The 22,143-nt window shown below is 36.3% G+C and overlaps 1 protein-coding gene across 2 annotated transcripts in view; it reads left to right on the forward strand.

Annotated features, from left to right (window-relative positions):
- PRKN (parkin RBR E3 ubiquitin protein ligase) overlaps positions 1-22,143 on the forward strand; it is a 789,393-nt gene that overhangs the window by 386,357 nt on the left and 380,893 nt on the right. For both annotated transcript variants that reach the window (XM_074818634.1, XM_074818635.1), the window contains exon 7: positions 5,061-5,176. In XM_074818634.1, coding sequence (XP_074674735.1) covers positions 5,061-5,176 — 116 coding nt within the window. The remainder of the gene's footprint in view (positions 1-5,060; positions 5,177-22,143) is intronic.

A 22,143-nucleotide genomic window follows, 5' to 3' on the forward strand; every position in this document is an offset into this window, starting at 1 on the left:
CCATAAGGCCCCCACCTTGTTCTGTAGCTTATTAAGAAAAGGGAATAAGAAAGACAAAGGCTGAACTTCCTTAGGATTTTTAACTAACTTACACAGCAGTGAATGAGAAGCAGGGGAAGCAACCTGTATTTTCATGCATATGTGCTATATATCAGCTGAAGTACAGGCTATCATGGTACTTGTTAGCAAACAGCAATGCTTCTTCTGACAGTGCAGTAAACTGGGCTGGGGAACATGTATCAGAAGGGTAAAATTTCTTCTGGGCTTTGTTCTGTTTCAGACCCTGACTTCCTACTGATGGTTTGTGTATGACTTCGGTCTTTTACTTACATTGGTTACTTGACCATATAGAAGGCAGTTCACTTAGCATTAGCAGTTAGGGGTGTGCAAACCCCTGCTTTGTTTCAAAAGCCAGAATTTAGGGAGATATATTTTTGGTAAAATATCAAAGAAGATTTGGGGTTTTTTTATAAACTTGAGCATTTTCTCCTTGAGTTTCATAAAAAGTAGCTGACACTGACCATGCATCTTCGAACCTTTTCTTCCCCCTTGCACTTTTTATGATGTTGTGTGACACAAAAGCGATAACAGGAGTGAAGAATATGACAAAGTATGTAAGAGCAATGCCTGTTCCCTTCTCTGAACAGCAATCTATCAGGTACACTGCCAAAAGGAAGACATTTGTAGTGTTAAATAGAATGTTCACAATTTCACGGGACCTATGCCTTTAGGCAAGAAAATGATCTAAAGGTATTCACTGTAGTAGAAGGTGACCATAAAACTACTCACTTTCAGAACTAAGAAGCACTAAATTTTGTCTTGGCTTTTGCAGTAATTTCTTGACATCCGTACTCATTGCTGAACAGAAATACTTAACAAAAAAAAGGCATTCATCAGAAATTTTTGTACCAAATGAGAACACAAGTGCAGAAAGGAGGAATAATGTGATTTCTTCTCTCTTAAAATATTTTAGAAGTTGTCAGACAGTGATAAAGGCTGCATGAATTTTTTCCCATCCCTTTTATGTTATTCTGTAAGGGGTTTTTGCTATTTTTTACTAAAATTCTGAAAGTATTGTCTTCTATAGCATAACACAAGTTTAGAGAGACATTTTAACACCAACCTTAAGAAGAACAACTGCTCTTATGAGTGTGACAGTCTGTGGCAAAATGAGAGCATAAGTCCTAAATTGGCTGGCTCTGAGGTCTCTACGCCTGTGTGGAGATTAACCTTGAAACATAAATGATTTAGATTGAACAATCCAGAAAATTTCCCTCCTTAGGCTATCATACACCAGGTGAGAGACTAAATAAAAGAATAGCTACATTTACATGCCAGATGACATGCAAGGCTGAAGAGTGAGAAATGGCTAAACTCTTCCTGCTTTTATTTTTCTCTCCACAATTTCATTGCTGGAATCAGTTGAGAAACAACTTGTGATGGTGGGTTATCTTTCTTCATAACTTCATACATATATGCTCTGGCATACAAAGGTCGTGCTTGCATCACAAGAAGTATGTTAAGTTTCTGGGAAATCTGGTAGATGTAACAAATGAATACTTGTGAATTGTTTATTTACACAATGTGTAAAACCAGGCCACATAAATTTTTATTTGCAACTGGAAACTTAATTAAGTTCATGACTTTTAAAAGCCTTCAAACAATTGGAATTTGTATTACTACAATAAAAATAAGAAATGTGGAAATGCAGTCCACACTACACCAGAACTGTCAGGCACTCAGCTTGGTAAGTTTTTCAGATTCCAATCTCTCCTTGTATTTCTGAACTCAGCATCACAGCACTGATGTCTCAGGCCTACAGCCTGTTGTGTTGATTTTATAGAACTGTGCATTGTGTGGGTTGTTACCTTCGTTTTTGCAAGGATGAACATTTTATAAGGGTTAGTTTTACTTACTGAAAGTCTCCACACATTTGTTATAAATGAATTTTTTATTCTTTAATCTTGAAGATTTCTTCTGAACGGATGACATAATCTTGAGGGATTGTTTTTTTCTATAATTTTAACAAGCCCTCTGTTCTGTTTGTATTTAATACTTAAGATTTGGCATTTCTTTAATTGCAGTTTACTCAAGCAAGGAGTCTTTCAAAGAATAGTTTTGGAGAGTGGCAATATCTTATTCTTATATCTTTTCTTATTTCAAATAGTATTTTCACATTCCATAATGTTCTCTATTCAGCAACATCAAAGTGCATTGTAAATATAATTAGAGAAATTTTCTTAAAGCAGTTTTTGGGCTGATAAACAGAAATATAGAGAAGTAATTTTCCTGATGCTACAGAGAAAGTATTTGGGGAATGTAGCACAAGACTCTTGACCTTTTTTTTCCTTGCTTTTTTTTTGTCCCCGAGTTAGAGGCAATATTCCATACATCTTAGAGTATGGAATAAGAAATATATGCCTTTATTTCCCTTCCATCTTAATTAAACAGTTTTCATGATGAAAAACTTCTAGCCATTGTGTGGTATTATCAAAAGCAATCAGAATCACCAAACAGACCCACTCTTTAGGAAAAAAAAAAAAAAGAGTAAAGCTATTTCACGTGGTTTAGAGCTTAATTCCTTTATTACTCTTTTTCTTTTTGCTTGTGACCCAAAGAAAGTTTTATTATACTTAGTAAGTAATTTTATCAAAAAATATTTTTCTTCTGTATGTTTCCTTGCCCATAGTTCATCTGTTCTGGATTAGTGAGTTGTCAGTATTCTCTTAGTTGTATGCAGATGTACTGAAGCAAGGGGATATTTTCAAGACTACTTCTAAATCCTTCTTACCATTTAATTCAAACAAAAGTAAAATCAAATTAAAGGACAAAGAAAACCCAAGCTCCAAAACCCATTAGCAAATAATACAAAGATTATGGATACATTTTTAAAGGTTGAAAAAAAATTAAAGTTACAGATTGTGTAAGGTTCTAATGTGCTTCAGACAAATGTGTAGTTCCATTGACTCATTCTCGATTGCTGAAACGCTTCAAGTTGAGCTGATATTTAACAGCTGTGTGTGTAACTGGGTCTTGAACAAGAGAAAAAACATGGAAGGTCTCAAGTCTTGTCTAAGGATGACTTTAAGCATATTTTCTTGTTTGGGACTACTTCCTGATGTAATGAAACAGGACAGAAAGATGATTTAGTTATTAAAAAAAAAGTTAGCTCTATGTAAATATGTACAGGTGACTACTTCAAAAATTTTGTGAACAATTACTTGGTTTTAAAAATAGGCTTGTCTTTAAACTAGACTCTTAACACTTAGTTCTCTTAAACTGCTACTAGCGCATGCTTCACTCAAAGAGTTCTTAACTTATACTGGAGTTTGAATATTTTATTTGTGTTGGATCTATTGCATATATGGGTGCTTCTCTGAGAAGCAGGACTGACTAACCTAGGAGGAAGGTTGTAGTAATACTTCTCATATTCTGGTTACCAGCTTCCACCTTAGAGGTATTACTGGGTAGTACTATATTTGTCTCATGTAGAAATACACAATATATCTAAATGATCACCACTGAGAAAAAAAGTAATTGGCAGTTGTTTTGCAGACAGAGAGTTCCCTACTGCAAGGCTCAAGGCAGTGAGAAAGCAAAAGCTTTTTCTGGACTGATTTTAGTACAGTATTGTAGTAAATCTCAGTGCAATGCTGTATAGAGGGCAAGATGATTTTTGTATTAAACAAAATTGATTTCATTCAGCCGCACTCATTCTTTTGTATTCATATACTAATAAGCACTAAAGTATGTGTCCAGATAGTCTAACTAGGAACTTGGAGTGACACTAGGAAACTCCACCTAGCAAGTCTTTTTCTGGCTTTTGGGTTGTTCTTAATGCTGGGTTTTCAGTTTAGACTTTTTGGTTTTAGACTTTTGCACCCTAAAGAAGTTGACAGTAACTGTAATATTTTTTTCCTTCATCCTGTCACACCTCTAAGTCACTAGGGAATGCCGCTGATTTATTCACTGTCTCTGTGTCTTTTTCTCTTGCTGCAGTTTATTCTTTCTTTTCTTTTTTCCTTTTTTTGAGGATTTTTTTTCCCCAGTCTGGGTGTCTTGAAAATCATCTGTGATCTTAATATCTTGATGCCATCAACACCTGTCATCCTTCTATGCCTTCTTTTCATCATTTCTTCTGATGCTTTTATACCCTTACCTTCCAATTCACACTTCATTTATACCAGTCTTAATGTTTTCATCACATATCTCCACAATTTGATACTGGAAAAAGGTCTCATAGGAACAAAGAAACTGCAAACTGTAATCTGTGGCTCCTACTGCAAAGCACATCTTCAGACTGCTTTTATTTACATGTGTATAGAGTGATTTGGACATTTAAAACAATCTCTTGTAACAAAACCTTATCAAAGCACAGCATGATTGGTATGGCTTTCTCTGGGGTGCAGTAGAAAAGAGAATAAAACATACAGTTGTGTAAAAAGTATTATGCTAATGAAAGCAGTCTAAGAGGCTATATAGACCTGTATGGACTAAAGCAACTTAATTCAAACACAATATAATATATAATTGCAAATGTAATATGTGTACCAAGAGAGCTAGAGCTTCCCTTTAATATGATGTTAAAATTGTATTGTATAGATTTCCAACATCACCAAAGCAGGGCCAGACTTTACTAATTTGTAGCTAAAGTTCTGTGTTCTAAAGTTCAGAAAATGGTAACATCTGTAACAAAAAAAAAGTGTAAATATTAATTCATAGTGACAATGCTTACTATTCTGCCTTTGATGACTATACTTAGATGAAGTCAAGATGAACTAAATTTTTTTCTATAAATCTAGAAAATCACAGAAGGTCACTGATACCAACTTAGTACACAAGTAGAGATCTTCTTTGCTAGGGAAATCACTGAACAAAATACACAGCTAGACTAGTATTTTTGCAAGAGATTCCTTGTAAACCTTTCCTAATGATTGTCCTCCTTTTCTGTTGGCAGTGGTGATTTGTCTGTTGTCTCAAATGTCAGTTAGCCTAAGATAAAGGGAGGACATGAGCGGCAGGTATGTAATCTTCTCTTTATCTCTCCTTCAATATTTCAGGAGTTTTACTTTAAATGTGGAGCACACCCAACCACTGACAGTGAAACATCTGTGGCTTTGAACCTCATTACAACAAACAGTCGCTGTATCACATGTATAACATGCACAGATATTAGGTAAGTACAACAAAAAGTGTCAGAGATGCACAGTCTCAGCGCTTCAGAGTACTTATCACTTTCAAAGCTGCTTTTCCTCTGCTGGTGTTCCTTTTTAAACTTTTTTTTTCCCCTGGTAAATAGGCCACATTCTCAGGTGTGTTTTTTTCTTGCTGGTACAAATAATTGATTACAATTTATATTTTTGTACCTGAGTTGAGTTGCAGGTGGAAATCTGACTGCTAACTACAACCTGAAGTGCTCAAGGTAGTGGCATAAGTGTGTAGATCTTTGCTGCTAATCCATATTTAAGAAGGGAAGAAAACCCAATTTTGAGGGGGACAAAGTGTTCCTGCAGAAAGGAACCCTTTGGTGTTTGTTTTATAAATCAATGTGTAATTTCTTATGATGCATCTGTTCTCCTGTTCTTGTTTATTGCGGTTTTAAATACTGTAATCCATCTTACTGGATAGTATTTGGACATATACGTTCAAGAATACCATTACTTGCAAATGCACAGATTAAAAACCAATTGCCTGAGAAAGACAGTGAAGAATTACTTCAAACACATTTACCTACTGTTTAGGAGACGTTTTGAGGTGGAACCTCAAAACTAATAACACCATGTTATATGTGCACTGTAAGTATTGCTATTGATTGCTCTGTATTTTGCAATAGAAGAAAGAATTTAGAGAAATCTTATAATATAGCAGGAAGTATGAATGAAAGTGTTAGGAGACATCTTTTGGGGAAAGAAAAACTGGATTCCTGGAAGTAAACTTCCTGTTGGAAATAGTAGGTGATTGTTCTGATTCTATGCCAGGTCTAGTATAGTTTTTTTATGTTCTGCTTGTGTGTTGCTGCGTTGATTGCAGCTGATTGCTTGCTGACAGTCTTGGGCTCAAGAAAATTAGTCTTAGAGATTAAATGATAATTGTGCATTGAAGAGAAGAGTACGGTGTCCATCACTTCCCATGTACACAGCATTTACAACATTGCTGTGTGTCTCTTTCAGAGGCTACCTTGCAGGCGCAGTACATACTGAATTACTTAGATAGCTCATCCCTAATGGTTAGGTAAGCATCAGTATTAGCCTCTCTGTAATTAAGGATAATATGAAGTTTCCATTTTGAGCCCAGCTTTCACCTTTTCCCAAGACCAAGAGGGAGGAATATCAGCCATAAACAACATCCTTACTTAGGCTTGAGAACTGGTTATAATTATTTCTATCAAATTTGAAATAGATATGTTGACATTTTCCTGAATTGATACATTCAGTACAGACCTATTCACCCATATTCATGAAGTTGTAATTTTTTCCTCTGTTTTGTGGCAAAATCCCAAAGAAAGGAAAGAGGAAAGACTTAATTTTCTGTATTTGCTTAGCTGAACGGTTCCCAGAACTAACTGTGGCCTCCTAAACTTTACTAGTAAAGTTCAGTGGCATTATTTATTGACATGTTACAAAAGCATATCAATTTTCATTAATTTAAATTAAGGCATCAAATAATCATGGGAGACCAAAGTTTCAGTAGACTTTTAGCTTATCACACAATCTGGGAATATTTATTTATGAATAAACTTGTTGGATTTATACACTGAACAGGGAAGGAAGACACGTCTTCCTGTCAGCCTCATGCTGTTCAGATTCTATCTAGCTTGCAGGACCCGTTCTGAGATGCCATTATGTGATATTAAAGTATTGTATTTCTAAAAGTTTGTAGGAGTTCTGACTGAGTACCCTAAGACACAGGGTAGGATTTGGGTGCCTGAGCATCTGACAAGGCACTAGGAATTCCTAGTTATGTATCCGTGATGGGGACAACAGGTTCCCCATCATGGTTGAAGTTACTCATACACATAATGTCTTTCAGTCTTCTCTTATTTTGCGTAGAAGATTCATTTGTTCATAAATAGGTTTGTCTTCTGTTGTGGACTAAAGAGATACTTTTTAGATAATGAAAGTTCATTTTAGTTTTCTGAATGGCTGACAGATGTTATTTGATCATAGCATGATCTCTGAAGCCTGTGGCATGAGAAGAGGATTAGATGGCTGATATTACAAAAACAGCCTACAGAGCAGTTGTATCCCCTTCAGTCTCCAAAAAGTGAGGGGAATACTCTTCTGACTCAGTATGTCTTGTAGGCCATGGAATTAATTGTTCAGCAGGAGGCAGTGAAATCAGTTATCCCAAGAATGAGCATAAGAGTACTCCAGCAGCCTTCTTGCAGTTTTAAAGGTTGTAAATGCACTAATACATTTATGTAGCTAGAATTTGACTTCTCATACTTCGTAGAGCTATAGGTGTAGGTTTTCTGTCTTGTTCCTCAAGTGATGCAGTGAAATGATGAAGAGGATATTCTCTCTTCTGCTTTATTGTATATTTCATAAGATTTTGTGGGTGATCTCTGTTCTCCTGCACACCTCCTAATCTCCTCCCACCCATGAGCAGGTCTCATGTACTGGCCTGTGAAATCAGCAGGAAGTAGGCAATATTATTTCAGCTCCTCCTCTCTTTCATGAAACTATTGTATCTTGACTCTGCCTCAGTGCAGGTAGCACTGTTTCTTACATGAAAGTGTATACTGAAGAGAATTGTGAAATGATAGTTGTTGGTCAAAAGAGAGAAGTTGTAAGGGATGCTTGAACACTGTACTGATTCTTATGGTGTGTCTTCTGGAAAGAGTTGATTTCAGCAGCATCCTCTGTGGTGTATTTACAGAACTGGCTCCTAGGTATGGGTTAAAGGCCAAATATCAGTCTCTGTCAAATTGGAACCTCGGCATTTTGGAGCAAGGATGCAGACTAAACCACTTAAAAGTGGCTAATTCTCCTGTCCCTTCTAACAATTCACTGGGCAAGAGGAATGATTTGGCTTACTGCAGGGCAGAGCTCTAGTATGTGTCTGTACTGCTGAATGAGAGAGGGTGAAAAGCTGATCTCTGATCCCAAGCCAAATGGCAATGACTGACAGATATCCTACACAGTATTGTGATAGGTAGCCTGGCTTTTCGTCACAGCCAGTTTGGGATAATCTTGAAGCTGAAACCCATTGCTGAAACTAGATCTTTATCCTAGTGGTAAAATGGCATGGAAAAGGGTTATTCGTGTCCTAGTATTCCCTGTGTAGGGCTTGGGAGGTATCAGAAGAGGTCACCAAACACCGTGAAGTACAATGAAGGGGTAAAACTGCTGAACTAAACAACGCAGCTTCATGGGATGAACAGTACCTATCTCCAGGAGCTGTGCCCACTGAGTTCTCAAGAACTCATAAGTCTTTCTAGAGTTCAGGAAAAGTTGTCTGTTCCTAAGAACTTACTGTGTTTTTGTTAAGTCCTCCTCTCTATGTAAAAAAAAAAAAACAAAAAACAAAAAAAGGAAAATAAATTAAAAAAAAAAACCTTGTCTAAAAATTCCTTCTCTAGGCAACATTAAAAGAACAAAGATGGAAGGAAATTGTTCTGTCTCATCATGTCAAAATATTGATACCCATGTCTGTGATAACTCTAAAGTTTTGAGAATGTATCCATATATTAAATGCTCATTATCCTTCAGAAGTTTGATTTTTAAAGCAATAAAAGTTTGCTATGCAGTTTTGTGTAATATTAAACATTTGCAGGTGATACTGAGGACTAAGGTACCAAGACCTTACTCTGTTTCATTTTTAGTATGGCCAATCTTGTGAATTGTTAAAATATAATTTCACATGTATCTTTGGGTGAATTAAATAATTTCCAGTTAAAGCTGGGAAAGAAATTATTTTGGCTTCTATTTCTGATTTTCTTTTTTTTCAGTTGCAAGGATGGTCAAAGGTAAGCCCATTTTGCACAGAGCTAGAGATTGGACAATGAAATCATTTATCAGTGTTCTAAAAAGGTCATAGTAAATTCTTGGGCTATTTATGAAATCTCTGCTCAGTTTTTTCAGTTTCTAATTCTTTTCTCCAACTGGAATATTTACATACAACTCAAAGAAATTACACAATTACCCATAACCTTTTTACTTTAGTTAAACATTTAGATGACTATATGTATATGTGCTGGCGATTACTTTCTAATACTTCTATGCAGTTGAAAAGTAGCATTCAGGGCACTCAGCAGTTTGTAGTATTTTGTGAAACTTGCTTTCATCATTCTGTAGCATTCAGTTGGAAAAGAGGTATAGCTGTATTTGGTACATTAACTATTAGTTTGCATTAGCTTCACTACAGTAAAATAAATAATTTGTGTCTGTTCTTCAAAATATATTTTTCTTCCTTTTTGCTGAAAAATTTAAACAGGAAAAGATGACAACCAGGTGCTATTTCACATTTCTTAAATATTATTGTCCACAGCAAGATATACCATTTCTCTAGTTTTTTCCATCCATTTATCATGGACAGTTAGTCCACCACAGGCAGAGCACTTAAGCTTCAGGATTCTTAGCACGGCATATGTATGGTTTTAGCAAAGTTTGCAGAGCTCATAAAAATTTTATTTAAAGCAGTACTGTATTCTATGGTAAAATACAAAGTGGAAGTAATGTTTAAGCCTATTGCCAATTTTTATTCTCAAGCTTACATTAGGCACACTTTCTGTTTGCCTTGGGTTTATATTTGATATGATATTTTTGTGCAGCTCTAACCAACAGAGTGAAATATTCAGAACCAAATACCCTTGTAGGGTTATGCTAAATCCATAGGCAGTATTCCATGTAGTGTAATGCCTTCCAATGTATTCTGCTTATCTACAGCAGAGTTAGTGTGAATTTGCAGCCTTTATGCATTTTTTTTGGTAGCATTCAAGGTGATGGGTTGCTATTTTATGTCTTTGCAGAAGCTCTTAATAGGTTGAGCAAATGGCTGAAACTTGAAACAAATACTAAAACTGTGCAGTCCTCAAGGGGAGATTTGCTATTGTCAACTGTTTCCAGTAGAAATAACATCCAAAGGGGTTAGAAGTACCCCAGAGTACCCATAAATCAGGCTCAGGAATAACAGCAGTGTTAAGCAGTGTAAAAATAAAATGTGCACAACAGAAGTGCCTCACGTCATCTTTCACAACCTAGGTAGGGTACAATTCCTAAAGGCACCATTATTTTTAGCTTCCAACAGATACAGGTAAGTGTAAAAGATATATAGGGCTTGCTGTCACTTAATAGGTAGAAAGACATCTCCAGAAGGAGAAGTATTTGCTGTTGTATTATCAGAAATTTTTATCAAATAAATCCCTACTTCATAATCTTGGACAAAAGAATGTCTTGTTTTGTTTAGACAATGGAATCTTATAATATGTTTTTCTGCTATTCGGGCTTTCTAATACTAGAGTTGAAAGTGAGAGCTTCATTTTGCTAGTGGTGAGAGTTAGAAGTGCATATGCTAGGTGTTCTTCAAGGGTAACCATGGTGTAAGGTTTTGTCATAATTGTTTTTAGCCAAATCAGTTCAGACTGTGATCACATTAGACTCCATGGGCAGGAAAATATTGGAGAAGGTCAGTACTTGGAGGGAAAAACTCAAAGTGAATGTACTATAGGAAGTCCCGTTAGAAATTCAGTAGACGGCTCTCTTCTTCAGTCACTAAAGAATGAATGACTGCATGTCCTTAGGGATAACTGTGTGTTAATCTGGTGCTGGTCAGACTACTTGGAGCCTCCTAAGCTTCTCATTAGCTCTTAATTAGCCATCTTTTTTTCAGTCTAATTTTTTTTCCTGAAGAAGAAAGTACAATTTACAAAATTTTTCCCTTCAACGGAAGTTTATGCCATTCCCCTATCACTACTACACACTCATTTCCATTACTGCAGATTTAGGACTATTTCCAAATTGGTAAGGGATGGAATCATTTGCCTCTCAGTAAGTATATATGTGAATGATCTTCAGTTATGGATTTTACCTGTGGATTTTACTTGCCAAAGGGAGACCAGCTCCCCCAGGTTATTATGGGGATTAGGATTTTTGTAATGTAATATTTTGGGGTTTGATCTCTATGACATTATTGTTGATATAGGTGTGTCAAGTTTCTTATTGACCACTACATGCAGTCCAATATTGCTCATTTACATTGCTTTGAAGTAAAATGTTTCTTCTATTACAGTTTAAAAGATTGTTTAGAAACATCTGAAATAATTTGCCTTACCTTTTGTTCTTTCTGTAAATAACTGGTATTAATGCAGTCTGAATTTAAAAAAAATGGGAAAGAATATCAGAGGAGGAATACAGCAGTGAATGTGACAAGAAGTATATGAGGTAGCAGGTCTGCCATGGTATTCAAAACCTTTAAAATACAAGTAATTCCATAATCTTTAGTTTCATGTTTATATCAAATGTTACAGTGGAAGGGACAATTTGCAAAATTCAGCTCCTTATAAGGATCCATATCTGAACTTTAAACATTTCACAGTGAAATTTGATTCAGGTCAATTTTGCTGTTATTTGAAGAGAGTTTTACCAAGGACCTTCTGTTCCCTTCCGAGATCAAAATGCAGACTGCGTCCATTAAAAGAGATTGCTCATCTGATGTTTTCCAGCAGAGTAAATAGCACCTTATTCTAGACTTATAATTGCTATTTCGCTTCATTTCTGGAGTATAGGATCCTAAAACTACCCCTTGGGCCATAGTAATCCAAGCAAGTTATTAAATCTGTATTTAGCTCATCTTTTTTAAAGTACGTTTTCCCTCTCTGTAACCTGTGTTGATAATGTGGTCTCTGCTCCAAATCTCTGCCTGTTACATTCTGTTGTCTTTATATACCTTGAGTAGTTCAAAGAGGAGTGGGAAGAGATTACATTAAGAATTAAATCTACTTTGTCTAAGTACTATGACCATCAGGGACAATGTCTGCTGCATTCTCTCCTAATGCTTGTGAAATTAATGGGATTTCTTAAGAATCACTTGTTTAAAATAAGAAATTAATCAAATATCAAACTAAGAACTGTTACTAATTGGTTTAGAGCTTTTTTCTTTTCCCCAGTAAGGTAGCCTATGGAATAGTGATTGTTACAGCTGTAATATTTGAGTTCTGATACAAGCAAAACTGTGCAGAGAAAACATTTTGTTGGCACTTTTGTTGGTGTTTTGAAATGTGAACAAAATCTAATAACGCCAGTAAGTGACCTTCATTTCTTTAGTGGTGCATGCTGTGGGTTTTAGACTCAAACACTTGTACCATGGGCTTCTGAAAGATGTACCTCGTGCATGAAATTCAGTTGCCTTAACCTTTTCATTGAATTGCAACCACTAGTACACAGCAGCCCCCATGGCAATGACAGGACAGCATTGCAGTTCTTACTTTTTTGCCTTTGAATCTGTTAAGATCTGCACTGCAAATGCATCTCAGGGAGACAGCTTCCAGCTTCTACAGATTTGTGAAGAAAAGAATAGATTGGCAAAGCTATTGTAGTGTCATATTGTACGTGTCCTTTGCTGGCAGGAGACAAGTGAGGAGCATATGCAACCTCACTCGTCTCCTTTGCTAAACATAAAGTGTGAACTTATTTATCTCCACCTGGGAGAACAAACCTGCCTACTTTCCCTTCATTATGGTGCAGAAGTTTTTCTACCTTAATCCTTTGTTTGCTTGGCATATGCGTTAGTGTAAAGCTGACAGGAAGAACAAATGGAAGGGAATATCTTAACTACCTGCTGAATTTTTTTTACACTTATCTATATATTTGCAAATATAAATATATATGACTTGTGGTATGTTTACATGTTTTTGAAACAGACACTGATAAGAATTTTCAAGGTAGTCACAAGTGAATTTTATTACTAATTTGAATTTATTTCAGTAATGTGCATCTCCAGCTTCGTATGGGATGCAATACGTATCATCAAATCCATTTTTCATTTGAAGTTTCACCTGAAGCCTGCAGATTACAGATTATCAGTAGGCTCTATGTTAGATGTTGTCTCTGCCATTATTATTTATGGTATGATTATGAAAGGCAGGTCCTGCTTGACAAACCTGATCTCCTTCTACAAAAGGGTGACCTGCTTATTGGATGAGGGAAAGGCTGTGAAAGTTGTCTACCTTGACTTTAGTAAGGCCTTTGACACCATTTCCCACAGCATCTCCTGGTGAAACTGGCTGCTCGCAGCTTGGATGGGCACACGCTTCGCTGGGTAAAAAACTGGCTGGATGGCCGGGCCCAAAGAGTTGTGGTGAATGGAGTTAAATCCAGTTGGCGGCTGGTCACGAGTGGTGTCCCCCAGGGCTCAGTTTTGGGGCTACTCCTGTTTAACATCTTTATTGATGATCTAGACGAGGGTATCGAGTGCACCCTCAGTAAGTTTGCAGATGACACCAAGCTGGGTGGGAGTGTTGATCTGCTCGAGGGTAGGGAGGCTCTGCAGAGAGATCTGGACAGGCTGGAGCGATGGGCTAAGGCCAACTGTATGAGTTTCAATAAGGCCAAATGCCGGGGGCTGCACTTCGACCACAACAACCCCCAGCAGCGCTACAGGCTTGGGAGGAGTGGCTGGAGAGCTGCCAGTCAGAGAGGGACCTGGGGGTGTTGATTGACAGCCAGCTGAACATGAGCCAGCAGTGTGCCCAGGTGGCCAAGAAGGCCAATGGCATCCTGGCTTGTATCAGAAATAGCGTGGCCAGCAGGGACAGGGAAGTGATCTTACCCCTGTACTTGGCACTGGTGAGGCTGCACCTCGATTACTGTGTTCAGTTTTGAACCCCTCACTACAAAAAGGACATTGAATTACTCAAGTGTTTCCAAAGAAGGGCAACGAAGCTGGTGAAGGGTCTGGAGCACATGTCGTACGAGGAGCGGCTGAGGGAACTGGGGTTGTTTAGTCTGGAGAAGAGGAGGCTGAGGGGAGACCTCATCGCCCTCTACAACTACCTGAAAGGAGGTTGCAGAGAGCTGAGGATGAGCCTCTTTAACCAAGTAATAACTGATAGGACAAGAGGGAATGGTCTCAAGTTGTGCCAGGGAAGGTTTAGACTGGATATTAGGAAGCATTTCTTTACAGAACAGGTTGTTAGGTGTTGGAATGGGCTGCCCAGGGAGGTGGTGGAGTCCCCATCCCTGGAGGTGTTCAAGAGTCAGGTCAACATAGAGCTTAGGGATATGGTGTAGTTGGGAACTGTCAGTGTTAGGTCAACGTTGGACTAGATGATCTTCAAGGTCTTTTCCAACCTTGATGATTCTGTGATTCCGTGATTCTGTGATTAATACAATGAGCTGGTTTTGCAGATTTCTTTGCTTATGTATTTTAACACATGTTGCAAGACACAAAAACTTTATAATTTAAATGTATTTGGATGAATTATTAGTTTTAAAACTGAAATGTGTGAGGTATCCAAGTACACCACATGCAAAATTTGGTGGACCTCACTTCCAAGATATTTTGAGGAAGCCTAAGAGTATGACTACTTGCATCTGAGCAATCAATGAAAAATGTTAGCTAATGAATATATTTTTTTGCAAGTGCTGTAAGTTTAAATATAAAAGTTAGAATTCATTTGCAATGTCTAAGAAAAGCAGAGTAGCAGATGTTTGTGAAATGTTGTTTAAAGAGACATTTTTGAAACTTGCAAATGCACTGTATGATTTTTCTGTCATAGATATTTGCAGGTTCAGGTGTTTGTGACTTTCTTTTCTGTCTTTTTAAAATTAATTTCTTAACTTTGAGGACAAAGACTTTTCATCTCTGGTTGGCTTTGCTCCAGGCAAGGTTAGTAATAGCTGAATATTATCACCATCTGATAGCCCTGTAGTGACCTATGAGAAATGTTATTGGAGGTCACAATCCAGTTGTCTTTGGAGAGATATCCATATTTCAAAGACTCGCCATCACAGGCAATACTAATTAGCAAGCCTAATAATCTCAGCAGAGACCTGAGGTCTGAAGGAACAAGGTGAACAAATTGCAGAGAGATGTTCCTTTCAGGTCTCAACTGAAGTATTAAGTAAAAGTTTTGTGGAGGAGCTTCCACTCTTGCTGTCTGCTGAGCAGCTGAGAGCTGTTGGACCATCGCCTTTTATTGTCTCTGACTTTCTTTTATAATATTTTAAAAATAGGCAACAATAAGGAATTGAATGTGAATGTGATAGCTGAAGAAGATTTTTCAAAATCAAGTGCAACAATGAGGTCTGCCCTTTTAAAAAAAAAAAGTCACTGCTTTAATGTTTTTAATGAATTGGCATTTAGTAACTAACTTGAAATGTGTCATTAATGAATCATTGATGGAAGATGGGAGACAGATAATTGTTCTTTTGAAATGAAGTTAAGTATAAAGAAATAACATGTCTTTATTGTGTGAAAACTCTTTTTAAGTATAGTTCAGATAAAGCATTGTATTTGTGTATACACAAAAATTATATGTATACATATGAATTGATAGCATGTATGAAAAAGCTAACATGTCTTTTAAACTTGTATATATTAATTTATTTCTTTAAGCAGCTGATTTTGTGAAGAATGTTTCTCTGCTTCCCATTTTACTCACAGTTATGTATTGTTTCTACTGTATCAAGGCAGATTTGAAATCTAACACATCTCTGAGAGACAGTCCACAGTATCCAAGAGGACTGTACTTATTGTTACAACTTTCCCAGCCTTCACCCCTTTGCAGCTGTTCTCCAGCTACTTGGGGGCAGAACTACTCTGTCCTGATTAACTGATCACCAGCAGAAGTAATAAAGGCAGAATATTGCATTCATTTTCTGCTTAACTGAAAGAACTTATCAAAGGTAGGAAGGAGTCATGGAAGGGAGTGTCTTAACTCACTGCTGATTTTTATATCTTTATATATGACTTTTGATATGTTTAAGTATTTTTGAAACAGCCACTGCTAGGAGTATTTGAAACAACTGAATTTTATTTCTGTTGTGAATTGATTTATGTAACGTGCATTGCTAACTTCATATGAAACTTCATTTTCCCAACTTCATTTTTTTTCAACTCTCCTTTTTGTTTTATTCTTTATTTTCACTGTCTTAGAAATAATGTTTGTAGAACAGAAATTCTTTAGTTGCTACTAATGAGTATCTATTTAACTGAGTTTAATTTTGAGAAATTAATTTTTAGTCCATTATCATCAGTTGCTGATTAGGAAAGAAGTACATTCCACTAGGACAAAATAAATGGAGAAGATATATAGACAACTCAGTGAACTAAAAATGATATAGAGAGTATAGGCTGTTATTGAAGCAGAAGTCAAATAAAAATTAAGTAAATTCCTAAACAGTCCTATAAAGTGTATTGAAAAATGATCAATATTAAGTCCATTAAAGCCTAATTTTTGGAAGATGACTTTGTTAGACAGTAGTTTAATGTGGAAGAAACAGAGCTGTTAAGTCTGTTTCTGGCAAAATCATAAAGAGTTAGTAATTTGTTAGCATTTGCATTGATAATTGAATAATCCTTTAGGCTGCTATGTCTTGGATAAAATCTACAAGAATGAATGTAACTGTAGCTTTAGATACACAGAAAAATGAATTTTCTGTATATTTAGCTCTATAAAGCACTACAGAGTAAAAAGTAACATGAACATTTGCTTCCCGCTATGGTTCATTTTTTCTAGGTTATTTTTGAGTCATAAAATCATAGCAAGATCACTGACATCTGCTACAGCAGTATTGTCAAATTCTTATATTGTAATTTAGCAAAAATTGGAAATGAAAAAAAAAAAGTGTTTATGGAATATGTGGTTGGCATTTATAGCATAGAGAAACAAGAGTGAAAATATTAGAGAAGGAATGAAGCAGCCCGGCAGCAAAAATCTAAATATGCCTATAGAAAAATAATTTTAATTTGCAGAAACTTAGCAAAAATTGAAAGTAGCTGTATCAGGCAAAAGTACCAGGATGTAATTTCTGAAATCAAAACACATGAAGGACTATTCATAAAGCAGAGAACCTGTCATAATATGCAGGGAACTTTATTCAATGTTGCTTGACACTTCATAGAGTCACTTAATGATCTGATATGAAACAGTTAACTGTTGTCCTAGGTAGTGTCTTTAATAGCCATTCAGTTCCTCAGTGTAATAGCTCAGAAGGGATTGTTATCAGATTTCATAAATACCTAATTCAAATAAACATTTTAGGAAAATACCATGTATGAAATTTGATGGCAAGTGTATACCTATTGCTTTCAAAAGGTGTCTGGGGCAAGGTGCTAATCCCAAATTCTAGAATCATATTTTTGATGTGTATCATTTTCAGGGGCATATGGGTACAAAATTTTGTCTGGGAAAACAAGGAAGTATTGAGAAAGAGGTTTGAGAAATATGTTCATTTATATATGTATAACAAATGGGCATACATTATTTTATTTCTCTATAAACCATGGTGTAGAATAGACTAGCATAGCACTGTACTGAGTTGACATCAGTGTAAGAAAAATAATTCATACATTTTCTATCAACACTTATAAACAGCTGAGCATGCAAAGTTCTTAGTGCATTAGTCTTGTAAACATTCAAAAGCAATTGATGGAACTTTAATGGAATTTATTAGCTAGAAATACTTTTTTTTTCTTAGCAGCTCATGATCATTCATAGCGCTTCCTTCTTCTTCCTCTCCTTCATTTTTTGGCTTTTCAAGGTTGACTCTGAATACAACACAATTTCTGAAGCCAGTATCACAGAGTTTGTTCTTTATTTTCTTCTACAAGAGAAACCAGTAGGGTTCTAACTTTCTTAGATCTCCTGCAGAGAAATTTCTTCTTCCTCCAAATTAATGTATTTTCATAAAACTTCATTTAATAAACTTAAATACATGATTACTTTAAAACTTAACAATTTTTAAATACTAAATGATTGTAACAGTATCATTGTTGTGTTATGATAAATGATAGTAAACATTTTCGTGTAAATTGTGATGTGACGGACTAAGTTCATTACCAACTAAGATATCAACACAACTAAATTTTCCTTATAAAAGAAAAATCCAGGGCAAGGTCAGGCAGGGACAATGGAAATAAATTCAGTCCCCTGGTGGAACTTGAAACATACAGTAAAGTTAAAATTGTTTATAAATAACTGTTATGAACTTGGTGCAAAAGATGCTGATTTGCAGTGTGGTTTGAAAATGACAAGAAATAAATCATAGGGGTTTTCTTGTTAGGTTCAGTCAATATCTATGACGTGTTAAGGGAGAGGCCTGCAGACATTTGAAGACTGATGAAAGAGACAATTAAGGGAATGATCATTTTCCCAGTACAAGTTCGTAAATGGTAGTGATATTGCACCAGCAAGTCAATGTAAGAATACTACAAGAAAAATGGCAGCAATTAAAACACGTTTTTATATTGGTACAAACTCCTATGCTGTCTTTTATTTTCACTTGAGATGTTTATTTTAGTTTGTTTTAAAGTAATTCCTTATCAGCATACACTGAAATGCAGTAAGCAGGATGAAAACAAGTACAGATGTCCATCAAAGGTTTTCATTTTTTAAAATATAATTTCTCCAATTGCACTGATGGAACTTTCTCTTGCAGAGAAGACCTGTCTTACAGTTGATCTCTGGAGATCAACTGTGACTGTGGGTGGAAATGCTAATGGAAGAGTTCAGTGTTAATGAATAGTGATTAAAATAGTAGAGAAAGTGTGCATTGCTAGATAGCAAGATAAGAGAAAAATGATGCCTCCGCTGCTGAATACATGAGTTAGCATAAATGCTGCTGCTTTGTGCAAAGATTTCAGAGCCTCCTCAGAGTTTTTCTGCAGCTATAAGCCTTAAAAAAAACCCTCCTCTGAGTCTGTTTCAGTTCTGTGTCACTTTAAGCATATGTACTCCCACATGTTTATTAAGCAAAATGGAGCTTTGATTAATTTCTTCATATATATTTATAATACATATGTGTATATATGCATATATAAACACATATATATTTCTTCCTTTTTTCTTGCTTTCTTGTCTATATGAAATCTTTAGTTATTTGAAGTGCGTTACATTTTTAAACATTTTTCCTCCCCACAAATTACACTATTCTTGTTTCACTTTGCACAGGAGACAAATCCGCCCTAATATTTCTAGTAAAAGTAGGAACCAGACAGTGCTCTTTTGGCATGCAAATGGTATTTGCATTTTTCAAATTGCAAATTCAGCTCCTCTTTCTTCTTCTTGTTTTCTTCTTAGCAACAAAAGGAACAGTCAAACCTCTTGCCATAAGGTACATTCCTTGTGATCACTAAAGCCACTATCATACAGACAGCTGCCAAGAAACCCAGGCCAGCCTCTTGAGATACACAGTACAGCAAAGCTGACTGCACTCAGAGGTGCTACCTCTATGAATCTGGCCAACTTGTTCTTGCAAACGGATTGGCAATGCTGATGTCAATCTTGAACTATACTTGTGAGCAAGGCTATGCCTTTGCTCCCTCCAGAGCCTTCAAACTGTCTGACTTGTATTGGGTTTTCTGACAAAAGAAGTTATATTTATTCACTTTTGGTATACATATGTCAAGAGGAATGAGACCATGTCCTGATCAGGAAGCATGTGGTGAGAGTGAAGCTGCAATATGGTTTAGTCTGGTTGAATAAAGATAAAACAGCTTCAGAAAGTCATTTGTTCAGTTCAATGCATTTGTAATTTAATCTTGTGTTTAAAGTAAAATACCAAAGTAGGGAGAGAGAACAGCCTTTTAAAGACTTCCATCATTGAGTTTTCAAGAAATAGATCTTTTTCTGCCTTGCACTTCAAATATATCCATAATTTCAACCAAAATAGTTGTTATACTTTGTGGGGGCATATTTTTGTGTATGTGTCTGTTAAAGTAGTCGTGTTTAAAAAGACTCATTTTAAAAAGAAATAAAAATCCTGCAGTAGGTGTTAAATCAAAGTGATTTTTCTTAAAAGCTTTTCTTTCTTCACCATCTTTCAAAGGTAAGTATAATGGTCCCTAGGAGCAGAAGAAGTTTCAAGTAAGAATTCTGACTCTAAGTACTCATGGTCTCTATGGCTAGTGATGAATGGACATGATAATGCAGCTGGGTAAATTGGTCCCTACCAGGTCCTACAGGTGTGAATGGCAAGGTTGTTAAGCTGCTTCTCAGGAAGAACTGATTACCTTCTTATGCCTTGGTCACTCTGGTGGTTACCAACTTGCATCAGAACCATTTATCTCTTTTTTGAGTCTGCTGAAACCTTTGGACTCTTTCTCCCCTAAATCACCCTCCAGTGGAAATTCCATGATCATTGTTAGGAATTACAGGTTGGGATGATATTAACAGCCATTTAAAGCTCCTTTCCATCAGTAAGATTTCTTCATTTGAGTCACTCTTGGGAGACAACTGATCCTCAAGTAATGTCAAAATAGGATAACTCTCTCCTTTAACAGCTTAACTATGTTATGCAATTTTATTTCAACTGCTTGTTTCATTATATTTCTTTGGCTGGCAGATTTTTTTAAGCAAAGCCGGGAAAGCTGTTTGGACTTTTTTGTTTGGGTTGGGTTTTTTGTTGGTTTTTTTTGTTGTGGGGTCGTTTTGTTTGTGGTTTGGTTTTTTTTTTTTTTTTTTGCTTGGATAGGGTATTTTGTCCACTTTTTTATTGGGTTATAAGTATTCCACAATTTTTATAATGCCTATATTGTCTTATTGGAACTTTACTTTCAGAAATCTAACTTTAGTACTGTCTGGCCACATATTGATACCTAATAATTTTTTATGGTTCACTTAGCAAAATGTAAGTCTCTTCAAAGACTGAGTAGCTGTGCTGTCCTGGGATCAATGGAGAAACAGAATAACTCCTCAGAGCTGCACTTTGCTCCCTGCTGTGCCCTCCTGGCCAGACTCTCTTCCTTCTCCTGCTTTCTCCTTTAGTGGAAGAGGAAGCTGCACTGGGCAGCATAAGGGAGGAAGAGAACAAAGCTAAATCAATTGCCATTCTTCATCCCATCCTGCCTATCCAGTCATTACCCAGATTCAAATGGGAATGACACATTACCATGGTGGATGCACTTCCTCTCACCTTCAGCGTTTTCTCTTGTCAGCTAGAAACCCTGTGATGGGTGTCCAGGCACCTTTGACAACTTTCATTTGACCCTTTAGACTTTGGTTCTGCAGACAATTTTGTGGGTTTGGTGGGGCGTTTTTTTATGATGTCAGTGGGGATAAGTGTTTCCAGGTTTGGACTTATGTACTGCATAACCACATATAATTTTCACATAAATAGAACTATAATTTTTCCAGAAATAAGTATCTTATACAGATGCACAGTCTGGCTCTCTTGCATTCAGCTGTGACCTTGAGAACTGATTAACAAGATTGTACTCTAAAGAACGCAAGGCTTCACATAAAGCAAGTGAAGCATGTACAGGCCCTTGAGGAGTACTTAGAGTATCTCGTAGACTCTAATGGTCATTCCTTTCTCTTTAATGCTATTAGGTGATTCTGGCTTATGGCAATCTGTAGTACTTTTCTCTTTATTTAATTTCTGTGCTACAGATTTTATGAATTATCCTATTACAACCCCTCTTTCGTGTTTTAAAGACAAAGTGCTCTATATGTGTGGTATGCTTAGTATCTTCTCCAGCTACTTGGATATTTTGGTTTGTTTTATTGGTTTTACAATGTCATAAACTTTGGCACAGTAAGAAGATGAAAAGTTAAGGAGAGTTATGATTAGCTAAACTCGAAAACGAAGTAGTGCTTGTGAAAAGCATGCAGAGTGCTTTGAGTACAGAATACTAAAAGGAAAAACACTCTACGTTCAACTCACTGGCATTTCTTCCATTTTAGAGCAATAACTTTTAGATGCTGCATCTAATACTCAAAAAAAAAAAATCTTGGGAAATATTCTAGGCATCATTTGTATAGCTTTTCATGAAAATTAGAATATCTCGAAAGCCTGTCTTTTTTCAGAGGTGCAAATGAGAAGAAAGTCAAGACTGCAGTGTGCCTACTTGGTATACAGGCACAGGAAATTTTCCCAGTCAATGTGTTGCCTATATATGTCAAGCAGCACTTTAATAGGCTTCTTCCCAGTTTGATATGTTCAGATTGGCCTACCTAAGCAACAAAATATGTGACCTTGTGCT

Source organism: Strix aluco, chromosome 3 (assembly GCF_031877795.1).
Source record: "Strix aluco isolate bStrAlu1 chromosome 3, bStrAlu1.hap1, whole genome shotgun sequence".
Classification (NCBI taxonomy): Eukaryota; Metazoa; Chordata; class Aves; order Strigiformes; family Strigidae; genus Strix; species Strix aluco.